Source organism: Podarcis cretensis (genome assembly GCF_951804945.1).
Source record: "Podarcis cretensis genome assembly, chromosome: 8".
Lineage (NCBI taxonomy): Eukaryota > Metazoa > Chordata > Lepidosauria > Squamata > Lacertidae > Podarcis > Podarcis cretensis.
The window spans coordinates 88,762,667-88,786,316 of NC_137177.1; the positions used below are offsets into that span (position 1 = coordinate 88,762,667).

The 23,650-nt window shown below is 45.2% G+C and overlaps 1 protein-coding gene and 1 long non-coding RNA gene across 10 annotated transcripts in view; both read right to left on the reverse strand.

Annotated features, from left to right (window-relative positions):
* AAK1 (AP2 associated kinase 1) overlaps positions 1-23,650 on the reverse strand; it is a 114,296-nt gene that overhangs the window by 13,519 nt on the left and 77,127 nt on the right. For 2 of the 9 annotated variants that reach the window (XM_079987414.1, XM_079987413.1), the window contains exons 17-21: positions 21,394-21,483; positions 15,735-15,836; positions 12,799-12,900; positions 12,035-12,145; positions 8,645-8,749 (exon numbers count right to left, since the gene is read on the reverse strand). The exons of 1 other annotated variant lie outside the window; for it this stretch is intronic. In XM_079987414.1, the coding sequence (XP_079843540.1) occupies positions 8,645-8,749; positions 12,035-12,145; positions 12,799-12,900; positions 15,735-15,836; positions 21,394-21,483 (510 nt within the window). Of the gene's footprint in view, positions 1-4,198; positions 6,534-8,644; positions 8,750-12,034; positions 12,146-12,798; positions 12,901-15,734; positions 15,837-21,393; positions 21,484-23,650 lie in introns of those variants that run through there. 6 more of the 9 variants (XM_079987421.1, XM_079987415.1, XM_079987416.1 and 3 more) reach the window with 6 other exon arrangements.
* On the reverse strand, positions 2,197-3,784 carry LOC307222432. Its single transcript, XR_013841761.1, has 2 exons — positions 2,835-3,784; positions 2,197-2,377 (listed from the first exon to the last, which is right to left on the reverse strand). It is a non-coding gene; the product is annotated as an uncharacterized lncRNA (long non-coding RNA).

Below are 23,650 nucleotides of genomic sequence, written 5' to 3' on the forward strand. Positions count from 1 at the left end.
CGTAAGTGGGGAAACTGTGGCACTCCACAATTACAGGAGCAGAGACAGAATTAGGTCTTCACTTGATGGTGGGGCACACCTACACTTTGGAACCCTCTGCCTCGATACCAGGCACCATCATTGCACTTTTTTGGCACCTGCAAAAAAGCATCCTTGTTTAGACAAGGCTACCCGGATGTTTAGAAAGCTGGTGCAAGTTTCAATCTGTTTTCAGTCTGTTGTTACTCAAACTTTTCAAAAGTTTAAGTTATTGCCGTTAGTTTTATTACTGATAATTTCATTTTTGTAAACCACTTATTTAAATAAATGAAAACGGTAGATTCTGTTAAGAATTCAGGAACTGGCCCCGGGAGACCTGAAAAGGTCCAAGTGAGTATCTTCTTCTTTGGATACCTAGTCACCAACAAGCTTCGCTGTTGGAAGGGCTCAGGGATGAATATAAAGCTGCCTTCTACTGGCCCGTCTTTTCCCTGCACCGTCTTCTCCAATCGTCCCCAACCTGGTACTCTCCAGATGTTTCTGACTACAAACCCCAGTACCCTCAAGAACTGCCCCTCACCACCCAAGTGAACAAACCTAGACTCTACATTATTCATCTGAGGTGCCCCCTCTGAGGGAGATGTGAAGGGTGGCAACACAAGAAGGGGCCTTTTCAGTAGTGGCCCCCCATTTAGGGAATGCTCTCCCCAGGGAGGCATGCTTGCTGCCATCACTAACTCTCTTATAGGCACCCAGCAAAAACATTTTTATTCACCCAGGCCTTTGGCTCTTTAATTTTAGCAGGGTAGTGTGGAGCTGGATCTATATATATAATTTGTGTATTTTAAGCTGTTTTATTCTTGTTTTTATACTTATTCTTAATGTACATTTTTGTAAATCGCTTAGTGTTTCATTTTTTGGAAACAAGAGACCAATAAACAGCAGCAACAATTCACAGTCCCAGCCAGCATGGCTGTATGATGCTGGGGTTTATGGGAGCCGTAGTTCAAAACATCTGGAGGGGAATCAGTTGGTGTGGGGATGGCTCTCATCTGGCTGGGTTTTGCACAGCTATCTGAAATCTTGTAAACTAGGTGCTTGGTATCAAATTTTACCTTCTTCACCCATCAGGAAACCTGCCTCTCCTTGGGTCCCTTCCCTCAAAATTCTTCTTCCATCAACAAAGCTTTTCTGGATCATTGTACTTTCACTTCCACAGAACTGCCTGCCATTAAGATGGCAACTGGGATATCAGGGTGAATCCCACCTTTCTGGCTAATCCTGAATGCTCCTCTGAGCAGGGAATGCTTCCATTTGCTTTCCATACAGCACCAAATATACTGGTGCATATTTGGAGCACAATTAAAAGCAAACAAACCACCAAATTACTTTGGGCATTTTCCATACAAGGTCTGCTTGAACCTCCGTCTCCATCATCAAGTTAATGGCTACTAGGCACCAGTTTCCACTTGTGTTTTCAAAACCCCAACCCTAAAGAGTGATATTCTAATCTGCTTGCAGATGAAAGAGGAAGGGTAAAGAGGAAGGGTAAAGAGGGACCAGGGGAAGGAGACAGTGGAAGAGGACTGGAAGAAATTTAAAATATACCTTAAAAACTTTTGTAAAATTGAGGAATGTTAAGATGTCATGGGGTAAGAAGTAGAGAATGCAGCTGTGACTAAAAAACTAAAGGAAATTTAATGAAAGGGAATCAGGACAATTGACTAAAGGGTTGCTAAAGAATTATTAAACAAGGATGCAGGGATGGGGAGGTATGGGGAAGTCAAAAGAAAGAAGGGTATGAAAATATAATTTTGAAGTTATATTGGTTTAAATGTTTTGTGTGTTTTTGTTTGTGTTTTGAATTCTTTGTTGTTGTTTTTTTGTTGTTTTGTTCTGTGTTTGAAAAACGAATAAAAATTATCTTAAAAAAAAATATAAAAAAGAGGAAGGGTAAAGAGGAAGGCAGAGCCATAGGAAAGAGGTTCTGTATGGCTTGTGGGTTCCCCATCAGGATCAGTGCTTTCTCTTCAATGTTCTTACATGGCAGTTTGTTGCAGAGGGCAGGCAGCAGTTTCTGCTTGCTCGGCATAGCTCTCCACTCATGTCCGAAAAGCAACAGGCCACGGCAACCCTTTGACAAGATAAGAGCAGCTCCTCCTTCCAGAAAAGCTTTGCAGTATCACGCTAGCTCCCCCCTTCTTTCAGAGATTGCAGTTGTGCCAGAACATGGTTCACTGCAACCTTTGCTAAACTGCTGCCTGCTAGATGGCTTGGGCTACATATCCCGTTAGCCCTAGGTTCATTTTGTACTTATTTATTTCAGGTGCTTTAATTCAGAATTTCTCAGTGGTGTTTAGAAATTATATGGCTATGCTGTCTGGGGTTGGGCAGGGAGCTGTAGTCTCCCGGTATGCCCCACGGAGAGCCTCAAGGTCTATAAATAACAACACCCTAGTGGTCCCGGGCCCTAAGGAAGTTAGATTGGCTTCAACCAGAGCCAGGGCCTTTTCAACACTGGCTCCGGCCTGGTGGAACGCTCTGTCTCATGAGACCAGGGCCCTGTGGGATCTGATTTCTTTCCGCAGGGCCTGTAAGACAGAGTTGTTCCGCCTGGCCTTTGTCTTAGAATCAATTTGATTCCCTCCTCGCCCCCCTTTCTTTTTTCCTTTCTCCTCCTGTGATGAGGCTGCATTTTAATGTTTTAATTGTTTTAATGTTGTATTTTAATCAACTTGTTTTTATTATTGGTTTTTAGCCGCCCTGAGCCCGGTCTTGGTTGGGGAGGGTGGGGTATAAATAAAATTTATTATTAATTATTATTATTATTACTACTACTATTATTAGTCCAGAACATCTGCTGGAGTGCATCAGCTTGATGAAGGCTGTCACGGGACATGGATCAGCATCTCAGTGCTGTGTTATGATCAATGGGCTACAGAATTTACTTTGAACTTTTAACTACACTGTCTACTGCCAATTATCATCTAAGAGAGCACAACAAACACTAACCATGCCAGGCTGAGCTTGGCACTACTTGCAGTGAAACATTTCTACACGGGCAACCTGAAGGTAGACTGCAGTTCACTAGGCTACCTAGAACAGGTGTCGTCATCTAGATCTTGCTGCACCACAATGCCTACCAACCCCAGGGAGCAAGGCCAAAGGTCAGGGGTGATCCGAGCAATATCAGGGAAGCCAACTACTTGCTGAGATTCTTTCTGAGAATGATAAGTTGCCCTGATCCTGCTTGAAGTGGTTCCGAATAAGCAGTTCATTGGCACAGCTTCAAAATAATGCTTTGATTGTGAAGAGATGCTGAGCATAGAAACATAGAATTGTAGAGTTGGAAGGGACCCAAAGGGTCATTGAGCCCACACCTCACAATACAGGAATAGTATGCACTCCTACTTTGCAAATTTAAAATACACCCAGTGGGGTGCCGTCCATTTCATCGTTGTTGTTGTTACTGCTGCTGCTGCTGCTGTTGTTGGTATTATTAGTGTGCAAGACAAAAGTCAGCCCACACAATTTACAAAACAAAAATATACACACACACATCAGAAATATTAAATAACTAGCTCAGACAGCAAGAAATTCAACAACAGAGATGCCACTTCTGGTGCTGAATTTCTCCCCAGTGAATTTCCAGCAGACCGCTGGGGAAGTCAATGGGGTGCTCTCCAGACGTTGTTGAACTACAGATTCCATCAACCCTGTTCATTCGCCATGCCATTTGGGGCTGATCGGAGCTTGAGGCCAACAGGTGTTGGCCACCCTAGGTCTATCACAACTAAGGTTGTCAACCCAGCTGCTGGTCTGTATCAATTGCAGCTGCTTAAGCAACTCATTGGGGGAAACTAGTTCCCCCAGTAAAGGCACAGGGACAGAGATTGGGGCTCATGGCATGAGTAGAAGACACACCTTGTCTTTAAGGATATGAGAAATCAAGTAATTCCCCCGGACATTACATTTGAGCAGTCAAAGACATTTTGGTCTTGGAGGCAGAAAATCCAGGTGATGCCTCGCATGATCATAAACAAGATATTTGTTCCCTGCCCTTTTTTACTGGTATTCCAAAATGGGCTGCAGACTGTCTGATTCTGCCTAACGGCAGCCTTGCAACACACCCACACACCCTATACTTGATCACCCTTTTGAAAAAAGGAACTTCAACCTCCCGCAATATATTGCAACAGGCTAATAATCATTCCCAGAATTTCAGTCTTGCGCTGTTTATTAAAGAATCTGCTACACGTCATTTCAATGACTTTTGGTCAATTCATAAACCTTAGTACAGGATAAATTATTTCCACCATGTTAGATTTGCCAATCCAGATGCATGATTCATTTTTGGAAAAACAAAACAAAAATTTAAAAGGTCCCAACACTCACAGTTGTTATGCTCACAGCACTGTCCTAAAGCAACCAGGTACTTCCATTATTCTGTGTCCAGAACTCTTCAACAAGTTCAAGTAGACTTAAAATGTTAAACATTCTTTTTTAAAAGTACTTTAATTCACAGAAATGTTCTTTTTTTGGTTTCTTATACACAGCAGGTGGTTACTTTGTTTAAAAAAATCCATTCTTTTTTCCATATATTTTTTCAGTATCTGACTATACAATAACATTCTATCTAAAGCTTTGTCCACATAATCCAGACCCGGTCGCCTGTGCTTCGGGATTCAGAAGTCAAAACAACCCCACCCCCCTCCCAAAAAAATATAAAGATCTATCAACAATTTTACTAAGATAATTTCCATAGTTCTGTCATGTAAATCATCAGGAAAGTGCAGCAGAAACACGGAAATGGACACATCACACATAAGCAATACTTTTTATCATGAAGTGTGCATGTAGATCTTAGAAAGATTCAGAGAGAACGGACATGACGATTAAACCCTATTTACAGAATTTGTTAAGCTAATTTCTGAGGGGGAGATTTAGATGGGGGGTGGGGAAGCTGGAAGGGGGAATACTCAGGGACGTCATCAAAGTGTCTTTCCTTCATGTAGAAGAGGCTGATACATCTATAAATTTAGTCATTCATACTTTCACACGTGGGAAAACTGCACTTTTTACCAATACAGCTACATACACATACACAGAGTTAGCATTAAGCTAATAATTATTCCACTATGGAGTCAGGGTAGGTCCTTCTGTTCAGAAGAACATCTTCAGAGTGGCAAGTTAACTTTGGACTTGAAGATCAGAAGCCGATGAAAACAAGTTTACTCTATCCAGTAGTTTGACGAAACTGAGCATATCAAGGTGGAAATAAAAGGTAAAACCCATTCAGGTACACCTAAGCTGGAAAGCACTTACTCTCAACTGGCTGACAAGGTGTGCATGCGAGCTCTACAAAGACTGAAGGGTCCAAATAAAGATTACAGTCCTTTGCCTACTGGGAAGGGGGGAAAATGGCTCCATAGTACTGTGTTAACACTATACCTAGTTGCAACATAGGGAGACAGCCAAAAGAAAAAAACCAAAAACAACCTCACCCGCAGGAATGTCTGACATGTACATTAATTTTACAGAATTCCTCTACAGGCCAAGCCCTCCACCAGAGTACACATCCGTTGCTACAAATGCCCTCTTCAACTGAGGATTCATCCAACAGGAAAAAAAACCTTAGCCATGCTTTTTAGACATTATGATGTTTTACGTTTAACTATTTTGCGATGGGTAATTTCCATAGCTTGGGTGTTGTTTTTTAAATCTTATTTTATTAAGCACAGCCCATTCCTAAGCACACTGCAGAATGCTGGTTAGGGAGCAAAATGTCCACTTTCCAAGCTGGAAATGTATCTACTCAGCAGATCTCAAGCACAGTTTTAGCTGTGGAGGAGGAGGAGGAGGCATTGCCCAGAGTCCAGCCCCAAAGCCTTCCTAAGAGAGCCCCTGCCCCCTTGCACATCAGAGAGGGGCAATGGTGACTTATTTTCACGGTCCTTCTCCTTCTTGGTTTTAGATTACGAAAAGAAGTTGACATACCATTTGGTTAGCATTCTCTAGACTAAGGCGGGATGGGGGCCCCAGATGTCTTAGTTGTATGCATTTCTAGTAAGGATCATACACAGGTTACACGTAATTCATGTACAGTTATGGTTCAAGTGGAGCTGGTGGGGAGGTGAAATCATAGCAAAGAGATTAATAAACAGCGGTGCTCCCATTAGAGATAGGCTAGTAGAGAGCTGTGCACAAGGTAGCAAGTTGCATCAAGGACGTGCTGAGACTGAGGGCAAGGAGTCCCAAGAGAGGGGCCATGATTTGGGGTTCAGAGTGTGGGCTCCTTCCATCTGCAGGGTTATTTTTAAACAAAACAACAACAGGAACACAAAATCACCTGACAACTAAAGATTTAGCTCCGTTGGGAAAACAAAACAAAAACAAAACAAAAAAACCACATTGGATTTAAGGTACGTTACAGAAACCGCCTTGGTTACTGAGTGGCTGCTACAGGTCTATGAGCTGATCCACTAGCAGAAGAGACCTGGCTAGGTTGGGAAGACTGGATTCAGAGCTTCCACTGCTGTTTCTAGAATGCCCACCTGAAAGTGTGAGAGATAGCAATTCAGTATCGAGCAAGAGAATTAAAGGAAATTAAAAGTTAGCTTTTTTATTTCAATAAATAAAATGAAAAAGGCGTTCACAAGCAAACAAAAAGGAAGAGCAAGCTACAAACTAGAGAAAGCAGCAGCAGCAGTCTGGAATCTACACAAGCGTGGCTCTTGGAGTTACAGTAGACAGATGCAGAAAGTTTTGCAGACACAGTCTTCAATGTGGTTTTTGAAGAGAGATTCCAACAACCAAAGGTCTCAGCTGCTCCCTTCTAAAAAGTTAAGTCAGCCAGCAGCGGCTCTGCCTGTGGCACTGAACTCCTGATACAAATGTCAACAGGAAAACTAACTTTATCTTTAAGTGTGGCAGCACCTACACTTCAGAACTCTCTGCCTATAGAAGTCGGGCAGGTGTCTGCTAAAAACGTTTTTGTTTAGACAAGCCTGTCCAGAAAGTTGATGCGAGTTTTAATCTGTACTTAGTCTATTTTTGTTTTAACTTTTTCAAAGTTTTAAATTATTGTTGGTTTTTCTTATTGATAATTTTCTTGAGGTTTGTTTGCTTTTACAGTCAAGCAGTGTATAGATTACGTGAAATAAGTAAACAGAATAAATGGAGGGTCAGCGGCTTAGATCTAGAGCTCCTCCCTCTCTAAGCAACCTCATTTAGAAACCTCTTCCCTAGGATGATTTTACAACAGTGTTAAGGAAATATTAGAGCAGGAATCTGTTACCAAGAAGGGCTCCATGACAAAAATTGAGAGGGGGAGTCCTTTGCACATGGACAATGGGACAAAGGCAATTTAAAGAGTTGTGGAGCACCAAATTCTTATTCAACAGGGAGCTTCTATGTCTTCCCATGGAGGCCTCAATATTACGCATGTCTTATCAAAAGATGCCCCTGCTCCTTTTCAGCTGTTCATGGTCTACATTCCGCGTTTTCTCTGCACAGCTGCTTTGGTAAGGTAAAGGGACCCCTGACCATTAGGTCCAGTCGTGGCCGACTCTGGGGTTGCGGCGCTCATCTCGCTTTCTTGGCCAAAGGAGCCGGCCTACAGCTTCCGGGTCATGTGGCCAGCATGACTAAGCCACTTCTGGCGAACCAGAGCAGCGCACGGAAACGCCGTTTACCTTCCCACCTATTTATCTACTTGCACTTTGACGTGCTTTCGAACTGCTAGGTTGGCAGGAGCAGGGACTGAGCAACGGGAGCTCACCCCGTCGCGGGGATTCGAACCGCCGACCTTCTGATCAGCAAGTCCTAGGCTCTGTGGTTTAACCCACAGCGCCACCCGCATCCCTTTATGACAGAATGTTCAACTGCAGCCCAGCACCTCAATACACTCTCTAGCTTTAAGGTGTGTTGTGTTTTAGAATATAACTCTGTGCTGTTGGGCCTATATGAAACTCCCAGTCAAAAATCAGGATGGCAGTGCATGGGAGAGAGGGTCTGTTAATCCAATGGGTCACCTGGCCAAGAGGCCCTACCCCTTGATTCCTTCCACCACAAATCATCAAGCTTGTATTATAGCTATTCCCAGCAGTGAACTCTGGGTCAGGATTCAAAGACCCTCAGGATTAGTTCCATGGGCATAAGGTGGGTGGTTGTCTCCTAATTATGCTAAGTTGCAACCTGCTTTTTAAACCAATAGGGCGTGGCATTGGAAGGAGCCATAGAGTAGTGATGGAAATCAACTGCAAATCTCATTGGGTTGGTATAGGCCCCTGGTGGGAGCCTAACCAAATCTTGAATACTGGAATTTGGTTCTAAATCACAAGGGTCCTTTGGAGATGATTAGAGGTAGTTCCCCCTTTACGATCAGGAGATTTGGGGCAGTAACACTATTATGCCAGATTCCAAAATAATTTTCTTATTACTCAAGATGTTGGGATGCTCACCTTTCCTCAACGTGTCCTTGTCACAACAAGTGGGAACTGAAAGGAGCCCAGCGCTGCCAAGACTATGGAAGCTGAAGAAGACTGGGCTCAGGCATGGAGACCCTGCAAGCCTTGAGCCTCAGGTTTAGTTTCAGGCCATACATGCTACCACAAAGAAAGACACTGCCTTAAAATCTCAAGTCACCCCCAGTCTGCCTGCTTACCTTGTGAATTTTTGGATATCAACACAGGGATGGGGTCAAACTCGTCTCCTGCCACCTTTTCAGAGCCCTCAGGGACATCGAAGCCAGAGATCAGGTTAGTATCTTCTGCAGCACGATGGGGAGAGGGGTGGAAGTTTTAAAAAGGAGCAAAAAGATAGAGCAGAGAAAGCTGGTTAGAAACCACCAAAACAACATTAGCTGCATGTGTTTTGTTGCAAAGAAGGATTAGCGGACGGAGAGTCTTCCCCAACCCGCCATGTCTTCCAGCTGTTTGGGTCGAAAAGCTCCCATCACAGTCCCAAACAGCTGGAGGACACACCAGGCGAGCAAAGGCAAGGTTGGAAGCTGGAGCTTTAAATTGTTACGAGTTAAAAAGGAGAGCGAGGTATAAACATGAAAAATAAACAGAAGCGGCAGCGGCAGCAGAGGCAGTTTTGTGAGAAAGAAAGCAGCCAGGCTGCGTTAGAGAGTTAGTAACGTTCCCAGGGACCTGATCTCACAAGGCACAAGAAAAGGCAGTGAAGAGAAAAGCCCGAGCCCTGGTTCAAATGAGGCAGTGCTGTGCTCCACCAGGAGGGTGTGGGCCTCTGGCAGACTCATTATTATTATTATGTATAGAATTTATATATTGCCCTATACCCAGAGGTCTCAGGGCGGTTCACAGAACGCAGACTCATGGTGGGAACACCGTTTGTGAAGGCAGACATAGTCTACCACCCCCTTCGAGATGCCACAGTTGTGGAAAACAGGGCTCCTCCTCCAAGCCATGAGCTCAGTGACATTCCCACATGCTCCCAAGACACTCACAGTGGAGGGCAAGGGGTTATTTCAGGCTGGCCCAGAGCTGTCAGGTGTGGTTTCAGTTCTGGCACAGATTTTGACAAGAGATCCCGTCGAGTCACTTTTGAAAAGTGGCAAACCCCCAGCAAAAGCAGCTGCCACTCAGTGGTCCTGCAACGGCAGAGCTTCCTAGTGGCGTAAGGTGATGCTAGAAGAAACTCAGCATACCAGCTTCAGACAGTTTGCACACACGCGCACGCGCATGCGCACACACAAGAGTAAGGCAACTTCTCCAAGGAATTAAATCTGCTTTCAAAGTGCTACTGACTGGAAGAAATGCAATATCTGTAACATTCCCCTGCCTGGCGTGCTCTGGTCCATGGGGTCACGAAGAGTCAGACATGACTAAACGACTAAACAACAACAACAGAACTGTAAATCACTCTTAGTTTCTTACTCCAGTGGAAGCAACATGGATCCATTCCCATTGCACTTGCTCACTGCACATCCAGCTACTGATAAAACATAAAACTGGTGCTCTTGCTCATAACAATTCATGCTTCATTATGCCCAGGAAAAGATGCTGATGTACTAGAACTCCAGGCAGATGTAGCCCATACCAAGACAAGTATTTTATTGCCACTTGGTGGGTAAAGCTCACCTGGGCCACATGAAGGCAGTGTGGAGTGAGCCAGGAACTGAGAGCTGCGAGGGCAAAGAGCCCCACCAGGAGGCAAGAGCAGAGAACAAGCCAGGGGTAAAATACGCCAGGCCAGAAACACAAGATGCGCTGGAGCTCCAGAAGATCTGGTCGCTCAAGGGAAGGGCAGCCGCTTTGAATGTAGAAGGTTCCAGGTTTCATTTCCAGCATATGTGCCAACTCTATGGGGCTGAGGACAGCTCAGCCCCCCCTCCCCAAAGTATACGGTGTTGGGGCTGGACCCCCCCCCAAAAAAAAAATATTGAGGGGATGGGCCTTGCCAGGCCTCCCTGCAGTGACAGAGGGCCTCACTGGGCCTCATGGCCTCCTTCCAACACTTGTGACATCACATGGGGGTGTTGCACGTGTGATGTCACATGCACGCAATGAGCCGCCCCCCCATTGTTGCACGGCACTTGGTGCCTCTGATCCTCAGCATCTCCGTATAGGGCTGGGAGCTGCTGCAAGTCAGCATAGGCAATTCTGGACAGGCTAATGGTCTGACTCTGTATAAGGCAGCTTACTATGTTCACTTCCTCCTATGTTCAAGCAAGGCTCAGCTTGGAAAGAAGTCCTTATATCCCTTCCTGCCCAACACAGAGCCAATGGCCAGCCTGGGCTGGGGAGGTGGGGTCAGGCCAGATTTGGAAAGTTCATCCCCAAAGGCCTGAAACTACACTGCGGAACACACATGGCAGCGGTCAGCCATTCCTAAAGCACTGCATATGTGCGAAGAGGACAATTAATTTATCTAGCGCTAGCCATGTGCATCCGGGGCACTTATCACCATCATTATTATTTATTAAATGTATTAGTTGCTTTTATGTCATGGCGACCCAGAGCCAACCCGCACACATTAGGACTGGGGAGGGAGGTGATACATTAAAATATCCCACCCTCTCTAAAAGCTCATAAGTTGTTAAAAGCAAAAGACCTGGTTAAAAAGGAATCTTTTTGCCTGGCGCCTGAAGATATGCAATGATGGTGCCAGGCGAGCCTCCCCAGGGAGAGCATTCCGCAAGCAGGGAGCCACCAATGAAAAGGCTCTGCTCTTTACAGGGGAACACAAGCAAAAGATGCTGAGAAGCAACATCTGACACAACCAAGTGGAGCACAGGCACACAGCCCTCAATATCAGATTACACCCAAAGGATTCAACTGCCAGAGGTTTACAGCTTCTCGTCTCTGTTGGTGGGCCAGCCCCACAAGCAGCTTACATTTAGAGAGTGACGATGGAGATACCAGAGGAAGAGAAAGAACTCCACAGGCAAGCGCTGAAGGAACGCCAGCAATTTTGAAGCCCATATTTCAGACCAGGCTGGGCAAATTCCCAACTTGGCACCTCAAGCTGTCTTGAGCTGCAGTTCCCACCATCTCCGGGCAGCACAGCAGAGCTCCTGTCAGCTTGAGAATCATACGGCCAGGCTGTCCCGGGCTGATGGAAGTTGCGGCCCAAAACATCTGGAGGGCACCAGGTTGGGAGTGGTTGAAATAGTGTGTTGCTCACCTCCTATGAGCCCAACTTGCAGGTTGGCCACTAAGCTGCATCAACTGTGAAAGAGCTATGACAAAAATGTTCATGGAAGAAGGAAGTTTTGCACTGTGATCTGAAGAGAAAGAAAGAGGAAGGGCGTGCCAACGTAGGGGTTCACGCCCATCCAGCCCCCAGAAACTCATGCTAAGAGATCACACTGGACCCAGGAAAGAAGAAATGAAGGCATTGTCATTTGGCACACAAAAATAATTTGGAACTAACAGCAGGCTCCTGCTAATTGAACCACCATCCTGCCTTGGCACACAGGGGCCGCCACAGCTTTTAACACAGATGCCTCCACCACTTTCATGTTGCACATTTCTCCCATTCCCCAACCTCCTCTCCCATTTGTACACAACACTTAAAGGTACTTTACCTTTGTGAGCTTGGGTTGAAACGGCTAAAGGAGCAAACTCATCCAGAAGGTCAGCAGCAGGATTAGAAAGCAGAGAGCAGTCAAGCAGGGAGTCCTCCCCAGTGACAGAATCTGATCGTCCCCGGTTAGCAAGCAAGAAAACAGCACAGAGAAGAGGAGGTTAGCAGTCACACCTGGCAAGCTGTCTGCTTGCAACTCATCCTGAGCTTGAATGTATCGGTTTTTAAAATCCTGGACTGAAGTGGGGCCAAAATTAGTCGTTTTGAAAGGACTCGGCATATACAAGCAGCCTCTGAACAAATAAATTGATTTCAGGTGGTGGTGGTGGTGTTCTTAAAAATATCAGCTTAAAGGGCTTTGGGAGATGCCTTGCTGCTTATTTAACAGCTCTGGATTTTAAGGAGTTGAAATTCAATGTGATAGGAGGATTACAGTTACAGCACTCTGGGCTGAACTGTAGATGCGTCTGATTCTAATCTGTTAGCTCTGTGAGAGCGTGGTGTTGATAATGCCAAGGCTGCAGGTTGCAGAATGTTATGCTGTTTAATACTTTGCCTTATTTAAATGTGTAGCACTTGGAGAGAGGTTGTGCGCATATATATATGTGTGTGTGCGCGCACCCCAGAGGAGGTGTATGGATCTTTTTAAAATTTCAAATTAGCACTCTAAAGAAAAGTTCAGCTTGCAGGCAATGCCCCATTGCTGAGACTGGAAGACACAGAAGCCCACCCATTTCTTCATCATGATGTCAAGCCCCCACCAACCTGCTCTGTTTGAAGCCACAGAGTCTGTCTGCGATGATATATGCTGCGACACAGGAGCCTCAAGGCCTGGGATGAGACTCTCAACTGTTAGTTCAGCTTTTCCTTACCGAAGGCACAAAGGAACAGAGCAGAAGGCAAAGTTAGGTGAGGTTCAGAAGAAAGAAAGGAAGAGAAGGCCATAGCCTGAAACACTAAGCCCTGGACATCCTACTGCAGGCAGAGACATTCCAACACCTGGATTGCACTACTAAATGTCAGTTTAGTCTGAGGGTGATTTTCAAAGGGATATTCCCATTGGCACAACTGTGCATTCCTGGGCACCCAAGAAAGATCCAGCACACTGGCAGACCTGTGCAAGGCCAAACTTCCAAGTGTCAGTGAGGTTCCTTTCCAGACGTACCTCCAGACGTGCCACAGCCATGGGAGGAGATTCCATGCCCCTCCTGTATGCAGAATCATGTGGGCAGGGACAACTGAAGGTTCTTTCAACCTGACCCTTTGGCCAGGCGAAGATGGTGCAAGCAGCAGGTCCCTGGAGACGCCCTGGGCAGCTGGCCCTGCCCACTGAGCTGTGGTATTGGGGTGTATTCTGCACAGCAGAGCTTCTCTCGTTGCTAGGGATGAGCAGATGGAGCCTGTCAGGCTCACGTTCCTTATTGCCCCCATGTGCTTTCTAACACATGTAGACAAGTCTCAAAAACGGAAGCATGCAGCCTAGACTCATGTGATTCAGTTTCATTATAAGGCTTGGCTTTAATATGCCATGAAACTTTGGTAGCTGGTTTGATTTCTTCTTCCGGCAAATAGGCAGCTGGAAATAATTTGCTACTTAAAATGCTTAGGAAGGGTCTCTTTAGCTTTCCAAAAGTGTCCAGGATTATGGCATGCATTGACTGAAAAAAAAGATGTGCTTGCAATCACTGGTGGCTTAATTGCACCTTTCAAGATACATTTTGGGAAAAGGAACATCAGGTATATATTTATGGCTATTTAATACATGCAACAGCTTTAAAGACCCCAATTTAATTCTTAGCTTTGTGAAGGGAAGATATGACACAAGGGAGGCCAGAGGATGGACTAGGCCAGCCAGCCCCAGTCTTGTCTGGGCCCATTCAGGATGCTCTGGGAGCTTAGGCTTGCAAGGGCCAGAGGGTGTTTTGTAGCCTTTGAGCAAGGGAAAGAATGCAGCAGAGAGAAACAAAAATCTGAGGAGAAAAGCTACTGAGGCTCCTCGAGAGCAAGAGAGACCCAGGCACGCCAAACCATTTATAAGGATGCAAGAAGAAACATAGCAGAAATAGGTGGACGCATCATTTCAGAGCAGGAAAGTGGGGAGGGGGGTGGGTGAAGTGAGGCCCTCTGGTGGATCAGGGATGGGTTAGGTTAGTAGATTGCAGGGAGGAGGGATCAATAGACAGCTCTCTGGATGGAAAGGAGTAGAAAGTGGAGTCTCTCAAGGATCAGTATTGGGACCTGAGCTTTTTAGCTTGCTCCTAACCATCTAGAGTTAGGGGTGAGCTGTGAGGTAGCCAAGTTTGCTGACAGTGCTAAATTGCTCAGGCTCTTTAAAACAAAAAGAGATTGCGAAGAGCTGTGAAAGGAACCTCTCCAAACTGAAGAAATAGGCAGCAAAATGGCAAATGCAATTCAATGTAAACAAGTGGAAAGTGATGCACGTCAGGGCAAAAAGAATATTAATTTCACATATAAGCTCATAGGGACTGAACTGTAGGTGAATGACTGGGAACGAGACCTTGGGGGTCATAGTAGATAGCTCAGTGAAGATGTCGACCCCGTGTAGGGCAGCTGTGAAAAAGGCAAACTCCGTGCTAGGGATCACCAGGGAAGGAACGGAAGATAAAGCTGCCAGTATCATAATACAGTACAATTAAGTAAATCTATGGCGCAACTGCATTTGGAATACCCGGTACAGTTCTGGTTGCCTCACCTTGGAAAGGATATTGTAGAGTTGGAAAAGGTTCAGGAAAGAACAAGCAAAATGATCAAGGGGATGGAGAGACTCCCTTATGACGAAACATGCTAGAAGCATATAAAATTATGCATGGTATAGAGAAACAGATTACAATTGGCATTGGCATTCTAGATACTTGGACAGACTTGCCTAAATTAATATGTTTTTAGCAAGTGCTGATAAGAATACAGTGAAGGCAGCTGCCTGATATCCACAGGCAGGGAGATCCAGTGCTGCCACACTAAAATTTCAAATTCTTACGAACACCGGACAGGTATTATGTGGCACCTGTAACAATGCCAGTTTTGCCGATCAAAGAGGTCAAGTGGGCATATATGGAGTAAAGTAATCTCATACTTCTGTTTATCTGAGCTCAGCCAATGATTTGTCCCCCCCCCCCAAGGTGGGGAACCTTTGGCTCTCCAGATGCTGCTGAACTACAACTCCCATCATTCTTAGCCATCAACCATGTTTGCTAGCGCCGACTGGAGCTGCAAGTTCAATAACATCTGAAGAGCCAAAGATTCCCCACGTCTGCACAGTGAATGAGCCTTTTGTGCCCCCCTGTATAATTTGAAGTCCATTCACATCAGGATTCTACCATCCCATTTTTGCTGCACATGTAGATCTGGCCTGAGTTTCCCACTGGGGAAGGATAAAAATGAGAGGAAGAAGTGATAGATTACAGAAAGCGGAGAATTAGTGGAACAAGGGAAGGGGATATGGTTTGGCGGTGATGCCCAGGGTGCAGGAACTTCACATGTCTGATTCGCAGACTCAGCGATAGGCTAGTGAATTCCAAACACTGAACAACATCCTATGACCCTCTGTCTCCCAAAGTCACTTTTTGTGGGCTCTGGCTGGCTTGACCTCTGGGCACATGCTTGCTACGGTTCAAAACATGCAATGCTGGTGGGTCAACATGCAGGACAGAACACGCCAGAGAGGCTTTTCAGGATTTTACCATTCACAGCATCAGGGGTGCTACCAAAGGGATCAGCGAGAGGCAGGATATCAGGGAGGAGAAGTGCAGGCTCAGGAGATTTGAGGCCCTCAATCAGTTTTTCTAGCGGGGGGGGGGGGGGAGAGCAGGAAATGAAGAAGGAGAGAAGCAGAAAGAAATAAAGCAAAAATCACAAAAAAATTGGTTAAAGCAGAACAGCAGTTGTTCAACAAGGTCAACAACGCACCTAACATTTAAAGGATTTCTATCAGGGTTATTTTCACCAATATATGCATTTAATTGCAGATATGGATCCTTTGGTTAAGCATGCAACAACCTGAAAAGTCAGGGCCATGGATTTTTCCAGCTGGTCCTTTAATAACTGAATCACATAAACAGAAACAAGACCGCAGACACTTTTTTTACTTGTTGTAGCCTCCCCAAGGTGTCCCATTTAATTGGCTCATCACAGTGAATGTTCTAGCATCCTTGCACTAAAACATCTTGTTAGCCAGTAGAGAATTGGCCCAGAATTGTTGCTGACTCCTTTTCAAACACACACACAAAACCCAAAGCGCCAAGCTAAACTATACAAATTAATCAATCTGCATTGCCTGTTCCTTTTAGTTTGAGTGTGGTGGGGTTTTTTGGAGACACACTGGATTTTTAAAATGTAGGATTTCAATTAACCTCTTAAGAGTGCTCAGTGCTCAGCTTTCTAGGCTCAGTCCTACTTGTCTGGAAGTGGGCATTTAGCATAAATGATAGAAGGAGAAAATCAGCAAAGAAATAAAAGGAGGTGTTAGGACTGCAAAAATCTCAAATGGCCACATTTCATCTGAAGCTGCCCCACCACCAGACACAGAGCTTTTCTCTCAGCTTATCAACATGGAGAGAAGGAACAGTAAAAGTACATCATTGGCATTAGTAACTTTCTCCCGCCCTCCCCGACTCCATGTCTTCAGGAATGGGTACCAGCAGGCCACGGCTCAAATGCACTTCTGTGTGTAAGGAGAGCTGCAGAATCCCAAAGGCATTCATGAAACACAGAGACCTGTAAACTGCATGCTCCTGATTCTGTGCAAGTGCTGTGGTTAGTTCACAAAAACTTTGCAAAACAACCATGCATGGTATTAGCTACATCCTAGAAAGATGAGTCACACACCCTACAAATCGTTGCCCCCCTTTTACTGCACGTGGCCAAAAGAAAAGAATTCATCCTAGTTAATACCTAAGGCCAGGGGTGAATTGTCCAGTGGGATTATGGGCTGTGCACTTTCTGTGGTCTCGCTCCCTGGAATGTATAGGGGAAAGTCCTATAGAAGTCCCTTCTCCCTCCAAATCTGCCAGGGATGTTTTCAGCAACCTGCATGTTCTGCTACAGCAGTTTTATGGCAGATGTTCGGTTGTGACCTGGGACCTCATGCCACAGGGGAGCCTTGCCCAACCTGATGCCCTCCAGGTGTACGAATTACATCTCCCATCAATCCCAGCCAGCATGGCAACCACAGGGGACAGGCTTTGGTGCAGCATTTCAGAGCTTCTTGTTTAATTTCAGTGTTTTGCACCATCCTCATAATGTGCACAGAAGCTCCCAAAGTTGATTCAGTGCAGTAAAGCCAGAACCTCCTTTAATTTACACTCAAGCAGAAGCAGGTGCAATTATTGTCTCCAAGATCTCTTGAATATCTGCCATTGTCACACAGTGATAAGTGCCTTGACTTCTCTATTTGGGACTCTCACATCCCAGAAGCCAACATGATTTCTTTCTCTCTCTTTTGGCCTTTTGTCCCCCAAAGACAAAATGAATTATGCATTATGCAAATTATATTCCTGGAGGACTGCAATTAGTAGATTTGCATGAAGAGGGCTTTGAATCTCTCAACAGCTGTGTGCAAATTTTTCTCTGGCTGATTTGCTGTGTGCATGCACATTTAAGTAACCAGGATCTGCATGAAAGGGGGGGGAGAATCTTAAAATGGACATGGGAATAAAAAAACCATACTGATTCCTCTTTTCCAGCCACTGGTGTAATTCAGCACTAGACCTGAAGCAACAAATTCAAAAAGTGCAGAATTCCAGCTGGAAAGGAAGAATTGGGAGCACATTTTAGAATGTGCTAATTCTCCCTTTGAAGTTAAAGCACCTGACCTCATGTGCACTGACAGGTGGGGTGTCCCACTCACTTGCCAAAGCAGCCTGTGGGGTGGGAGACTTTTGGATCCAGCCTGCTAACCAGATTCAGTTCCCCACCCCCTGGTGAATACGACAGCAGCCTTAGCGTACAACTTATCTGGGAGTGTGACCTTAATGGGCTGTGCTTCTGAACAAATGCATACAGTGATATCCTATCAGAGCCAGTGTGATGCTGTGGTCAGAGTAGGACCTGGGCCATGAACCTCATTTATGGGGTGGGGGGGCGGGGCTTAGATGTCAGTCTAACCTATCTCACAGGGTTGTTTATGGAGATTAAATGAGATTAAAGAGGAAGGACCATGTGCTCCACCTTGGGCTCTATGGAGAACAAGATGAGATATAAATGCAATAAATAAATAATAATAATAAAACAAGTGATGTAAAAAAAGGCTAAACCAGGTGAGGGTAGCCAATGGGCCTCAAATCCTCGGTGAGTTAGGGACTTCACCTACATGTGAAGACAGGCTCTGGCGGATGAGTGGGTCCAATGGTCAAGAATGTGATTTCTGCATGTGCTGTAGAGGGAAGTGAGGGGCAGATGGGGCTCATCAACCTGGGAATTATGAGAATGAAAACTCTGATCCTAAACCTCTCCTGCCTTCTGGGATTCAGAAGAAGAAAAGACTAAGGAGAAAGCCCTACACAAATCCAGGGTGGAGTCCCTAAGGCAGTTGGATGGTGCCTTGTATGCCTCCTTCCAGCAACTCCTATAGCCAACCTGGTGCCAAACTTATTGCTCTGCTTTCCTTTGGACTACACTAGTAAGGCCAAGAGGGGAGTCTTATCATCTGGGCAATCCAGGACCTCCATAAACACTGCCCAGGCTTGAGCCCCAGGGAGGTCATCAGTGTTGCTAATGGTGTTGTTTGACTTCACCCCTGGAGGTGCACTCCATTGTCTCTCAAGACAATGAGCTGAATACCAACAGCTACAAGATATAAAAAACAACAACACGGGGCTCCTGCTGAGAACAGGGGCTTCCTCTTCCACACAAGAGAGAAGGAAAGGCAACAGAAGAAAGTTGTTGCAAGCTCCACCCTTCCTTATTCCCATCGGCTTTCAGGGGCTGCTGCTCCCTTTGTCAGCTTTGCAAAGCAGGTGGAAGGTGGATGTGAGTATTACTTTACCCTTGTGCAAGGTTGCAGTGGGCACGGTTGAGTCAGGTGGAGCTGTTTCAGCAAGTGACCTTGGGGATAAAAATATTTGCTTTTGCCACCTGGACTTCTCTTTTAAAACCACCCCATGCTGTCTGCATGTCCTGGCTAAACACCCAAAAATAAACAAACAGTGCACAAGTTACAGCAGGCATCCTTAATTAGGGTGGAAAAAAGAAACTCTCCCAAAATGCAATTCAACCATTATTAATTATCACTTTGAATAATCAAGATGCACAAAACAAAAAACCACCCCATAGGCTTTTTGAGCATGTTACTCACTCTTCAACCATGGAAGGAAAGAAAAGGACAGCTATTTCAATAAAGCACACAGCAGCAGAGTCCTTTTCCTTGGACATCAGCTGGGGAAGAAAAACTATCTAGTAAGAATCCCGTCAAACAGCACATTCAGAATACCAGGCTTAAGAGCAGCTTTTGCCAGCCTAGTGCCCTCCAAATGTTTTGGGACTATGACGCCCATCAGCCCTAGCCAGCACAGCTGTATAGCACTGCAGCTGATGGGAGAATGACCATGCTGGCTGGGGCTAATGGGAGTTGCAGTACAAAACATCTGGAGGGCACCAATTTGGCAAAGGCTGGCTAAAGACCATGGGACCTTTCCAAGCAGCTGCTCTAGGCGGCTGCCTTGTTTTTAACCTTTGAGGCGTCAACAAACCAAAGGGCACGTGTTGTTCTCCAAAACAAGTCAATCCCATCTTAGGAGCTCATTACAAAGGGCGGCTAAAACTGTAGAAGGAGAAAGGAAAGCACATATTTCATGCCTTTTGTCTGTCTGTAAAATCCAAACACAGCTCAAGGAAAAAACTGAATCTGCTATCCAGAAAACACACAATGCTTCTTTTGCACTGCATAAATTATTTTGGGTTTTGCTAGTCTTGGAGGAAGAGCAGAGAAAAACCGTATTTTTCACTCTATAAGATGCACTTTCCCCCTCCTAAAAAGTAAGGGGAAATGTGTGTGTGTCTTATGGAGCGAATGCAGGCTGCGCAGCTATCCCTGAAGCCAGGAGAGCGAAAAATACGGTAGTTATGCTGTGGGACTTTGGAAATCTACCCATGTGGCTACTAAGATTTCAGCAAGCAGGTCCCCCCACTGTCCTTTCAAGCATATCTATACAGCTATAAGGACTATTTAAAAAAATTGGTTTGCAGGGCTGGGTGTAGGTGGGGAAATGAAAAGAGAATTTCTAGAAACAAAATTTTGCATGTAACAGCTATTGGCCTGATCATCACTCTCACCACTGGTACCTCGTTTTATTTATGAAATAACAGGCATCAGAGAGAAGGGCTTGCAGTTCTGCTATGCTTTCATTTGACTGCAGCATATGTTGTTAAAACAGCAGCCAGAGAGGGAGAATCCCCTCGAAGGCTGTGAATTTAACCATTGATAGTGAAACTATGCTGGACAGGACAGTCACCGCCCTTACCTTTGCCTTGTGGCTGGGAGGGCTCATCCTCATGAGAAAAAAGAGGGGGGAGGAACTAGTGCCTAGTGCACAGAATTAAAAGCATTACCACACTCTGCAATGACTAATCAAGCAAGACAGCCTGCCATGAGCTTATTTTAAGGAGACTTGGCTCCCTTCCATTCAAAGGCAAGAGAAGATGAATGCCTTGAGCCTGAACTTCTCATTTCTCAGTATTTGAACAGATGCTTTGTCGTCACCTCTGTCGTCCTTGCAGCAGTTACATTTCCATTAGCAGTTGCAGCCCATGAGGAGCAAATAAAGCACTATTTAAAAAATAAAAATAAAAGCCAGGTAACACTGGGAACAGATCCCATGAAAACCCACTGATATGAAAGGAGAAGCAGAACAGGGTCCTTTCATCAAATTAATAGATTTTAAAATGTTCAGCTGGTACATATGGATTTATCCATCACTCTTTTATTGCAACACTCCCCACCCCAGTAACTTCTGATGAGTCCCTGAGAGCCTGCCAGGCCAATATTTATAGGTTACCTAAGAGACAACATCCACTAATACATTTTCTACCATGATCTTAAAAGATCAAGGTCAAATGAACCCAATCTACCTTGAACCTAACCCACCCAAGAACCAAGTTAGGACCAGAAGGGTGCTCAGAGGAGCCCCTTTGGTAGCTGCTGGCAACCAGGTACCTCCAGGAAGCACACTGAAGCAAACAGGTGACTCTCAAGTCGTACTGTGAATGGTTCGATATAACACACCATCTGAATTCACTTACTGACATTTGTATACAAGGCCACCCAAACAGTCACTTTGGGTGGCAACACGTTTGAGTGGGATCCCTTCTGCTAAATCCCATCTTGTTTATGCAAGTCACAGTTACCTGGTGTATCTGATAGTGGAAGAGGAATGAAAGGATCGGGAACAGCCAGAAGTGGAGGGCTAGAGTCCAAGATATCTTTTGTTTTTTCAGCTGGGTGAGCAGCAAGGGGGAAGTTAGGAAAGGAAGGAATGGGGAGAGGGAGAGAGGGAGAGAGAGAGAGAGAGCTGTCAAGCAAAGCACAGGAAGATGCCGAACAGACCAAAGATGCATTGAAAAGTCATTTAATTGCCACATGAATCGGGGGGTACGGCAGTATTACCCTCCCACCTCCATGGGACCCCTCCAGCAAGCTGCAGATATTATTCTGCCACTCAACCAAAAAGTTTATCAGTGAATTATTGGTGAGTTGATCCAAGGTCACAGTAGACCACCCACAGAACCAAAGTAACAACTCTTCTTCCAAGGGCATCAGGTCATTCCACCCTCTCCAAATTCAACAGTTCACGTGACGAGGATTAATTCATTATTCATATGTTCTGTTAGCCTTGGGGAGGGCTACTGTGTTTCTTTGAGAGTGTCGCAACTGAGTGAAGTCTCTAAGTCAAGATGCATGGCTATACTATATTATTACTCTTACCGACAGCTTTATACCACTATTCATTAAGTTTCATAATGGTTTATAAAACCATCTAAAAAAATGGCAAAATCAAATCGATAAAACCCTCAAAAAGCAGAGCAGAGGCAAGCAGCACCAGAAATCAAAGGCCCTCTGAAAAACATTGGACTTCTCCAAGAAGGCTGCGGCTGAATGAACCTCCCTTGGGGAAAAGTTCCAGAGCAATGGGGCTGCTGCACAGAAGACCCTGCTCCATAAAAAACAACAACAAAAAAAACATTAAAACAAAATAAAACAATCCCATATTCCCTGCTCCTTGCAATGGTTTATCTGGAACATGCAGAGGGATTTCTACAGATGATCTTAAATGTAAAGAGACACCCCCTGAGATAATCAGAACTCAAGCAGTTTATGGCTCTAAGTGTCAAAACCAGCACTTTGAATTGTCCCATGATCAAATGGCAGCCAGCGCAGCTGCTTCAAGAGACAAGAGATGAGAAAACCGGCCTACAACTGTCCACAGGCGGACCTCTGAGTTCTGCATTACCTGAAAGCTGGAAGCACAACTCATATTTCAGTGTTGTGGGCCCAACTCTACAGAGGGCCTACCCGCAAGAAGTTAAGACTGGCACCACCTGTAACTCAGTTTTTTAGGTGTCTGGTGAAAACTGTTTTATTCAAGTAGACCTTTGCACCCTGAATGCTGCTCAGATGTTTCCCTTTTTTCTTTTCTCAAGATTTTAAATTCCTGAAGTTTTAGACTTTGGAGCTTTAATTCGAGTTTTAAAATTTGTGCATTGTGTATTTTGTTTTATTTTTGCAGTGAGACCTACATAGTAAAAAGCAGGATATGTTTTTAATAAATAAATAAATGAAGTTCCCAAACTATCTCCAAAGTCAACCACACATACAGCACACTGCAGTTGGACAGCCTTCCCCAAACTGGTGGCTCCTGGAACTCCCATCAGCCCGAGTTGCCATGTTCTAGGATGATGGGAGTCCAAAAATGTCTAGAGGACAGTGGACTGGGAAAAGCTTAAGTAGCATAATCTTGAAGTCACTCCAGAATTTATGACAACTACCAGGTTTGTGTTTTATGGAGTATCCACCAAAGCTCTAAAAAACATCATTCTGGTCCACCGTTGCTGCTTCATCGCATTTAGCATTTAACATGAAAATATAGCAGGTAAAGCACACATTCAGGCTACTTGCCGACAATTCTTAAAGCCCTGTGCTCTTCTCCAAGGTGGTCTCAGAACACAGCAGGGGCTTCCAGCAGCTCCAGAAACCAGCCAGACTCAATAAAAACCTGATCATACTCCATGAGATTAGAGGCAGGACTGGACCTAGGCTGGTCAGCTTCTCTAAGCCTGCAGAAGGCACCCAGGTTTTAGAAGGAAGCTAATGAACTGCCCAGTCCAGATGGAATCAAGTACAGCCCTTCCTGGGTCCCCACTTTTTCCACTTGTTGATTCATCTCTGAAGCAGGTGCTGCCCGCACTCGGCTAAGTGAATGAAGAGCCTCACAGCTTGAGGCTGGGTCCTGGCCTAACAACTACCCAGGACCACGAGTCCTCTCCAGGCACAGGATAGACTGGAGTGTGCAGTGCCAACCCCTGTGAATGGCAGGCAGTAATAAGCCTCCCAATTGACCAGGCTTGGTACAAATGCCAAGAACCTGGTCCTTCTGCTTAGCCAACA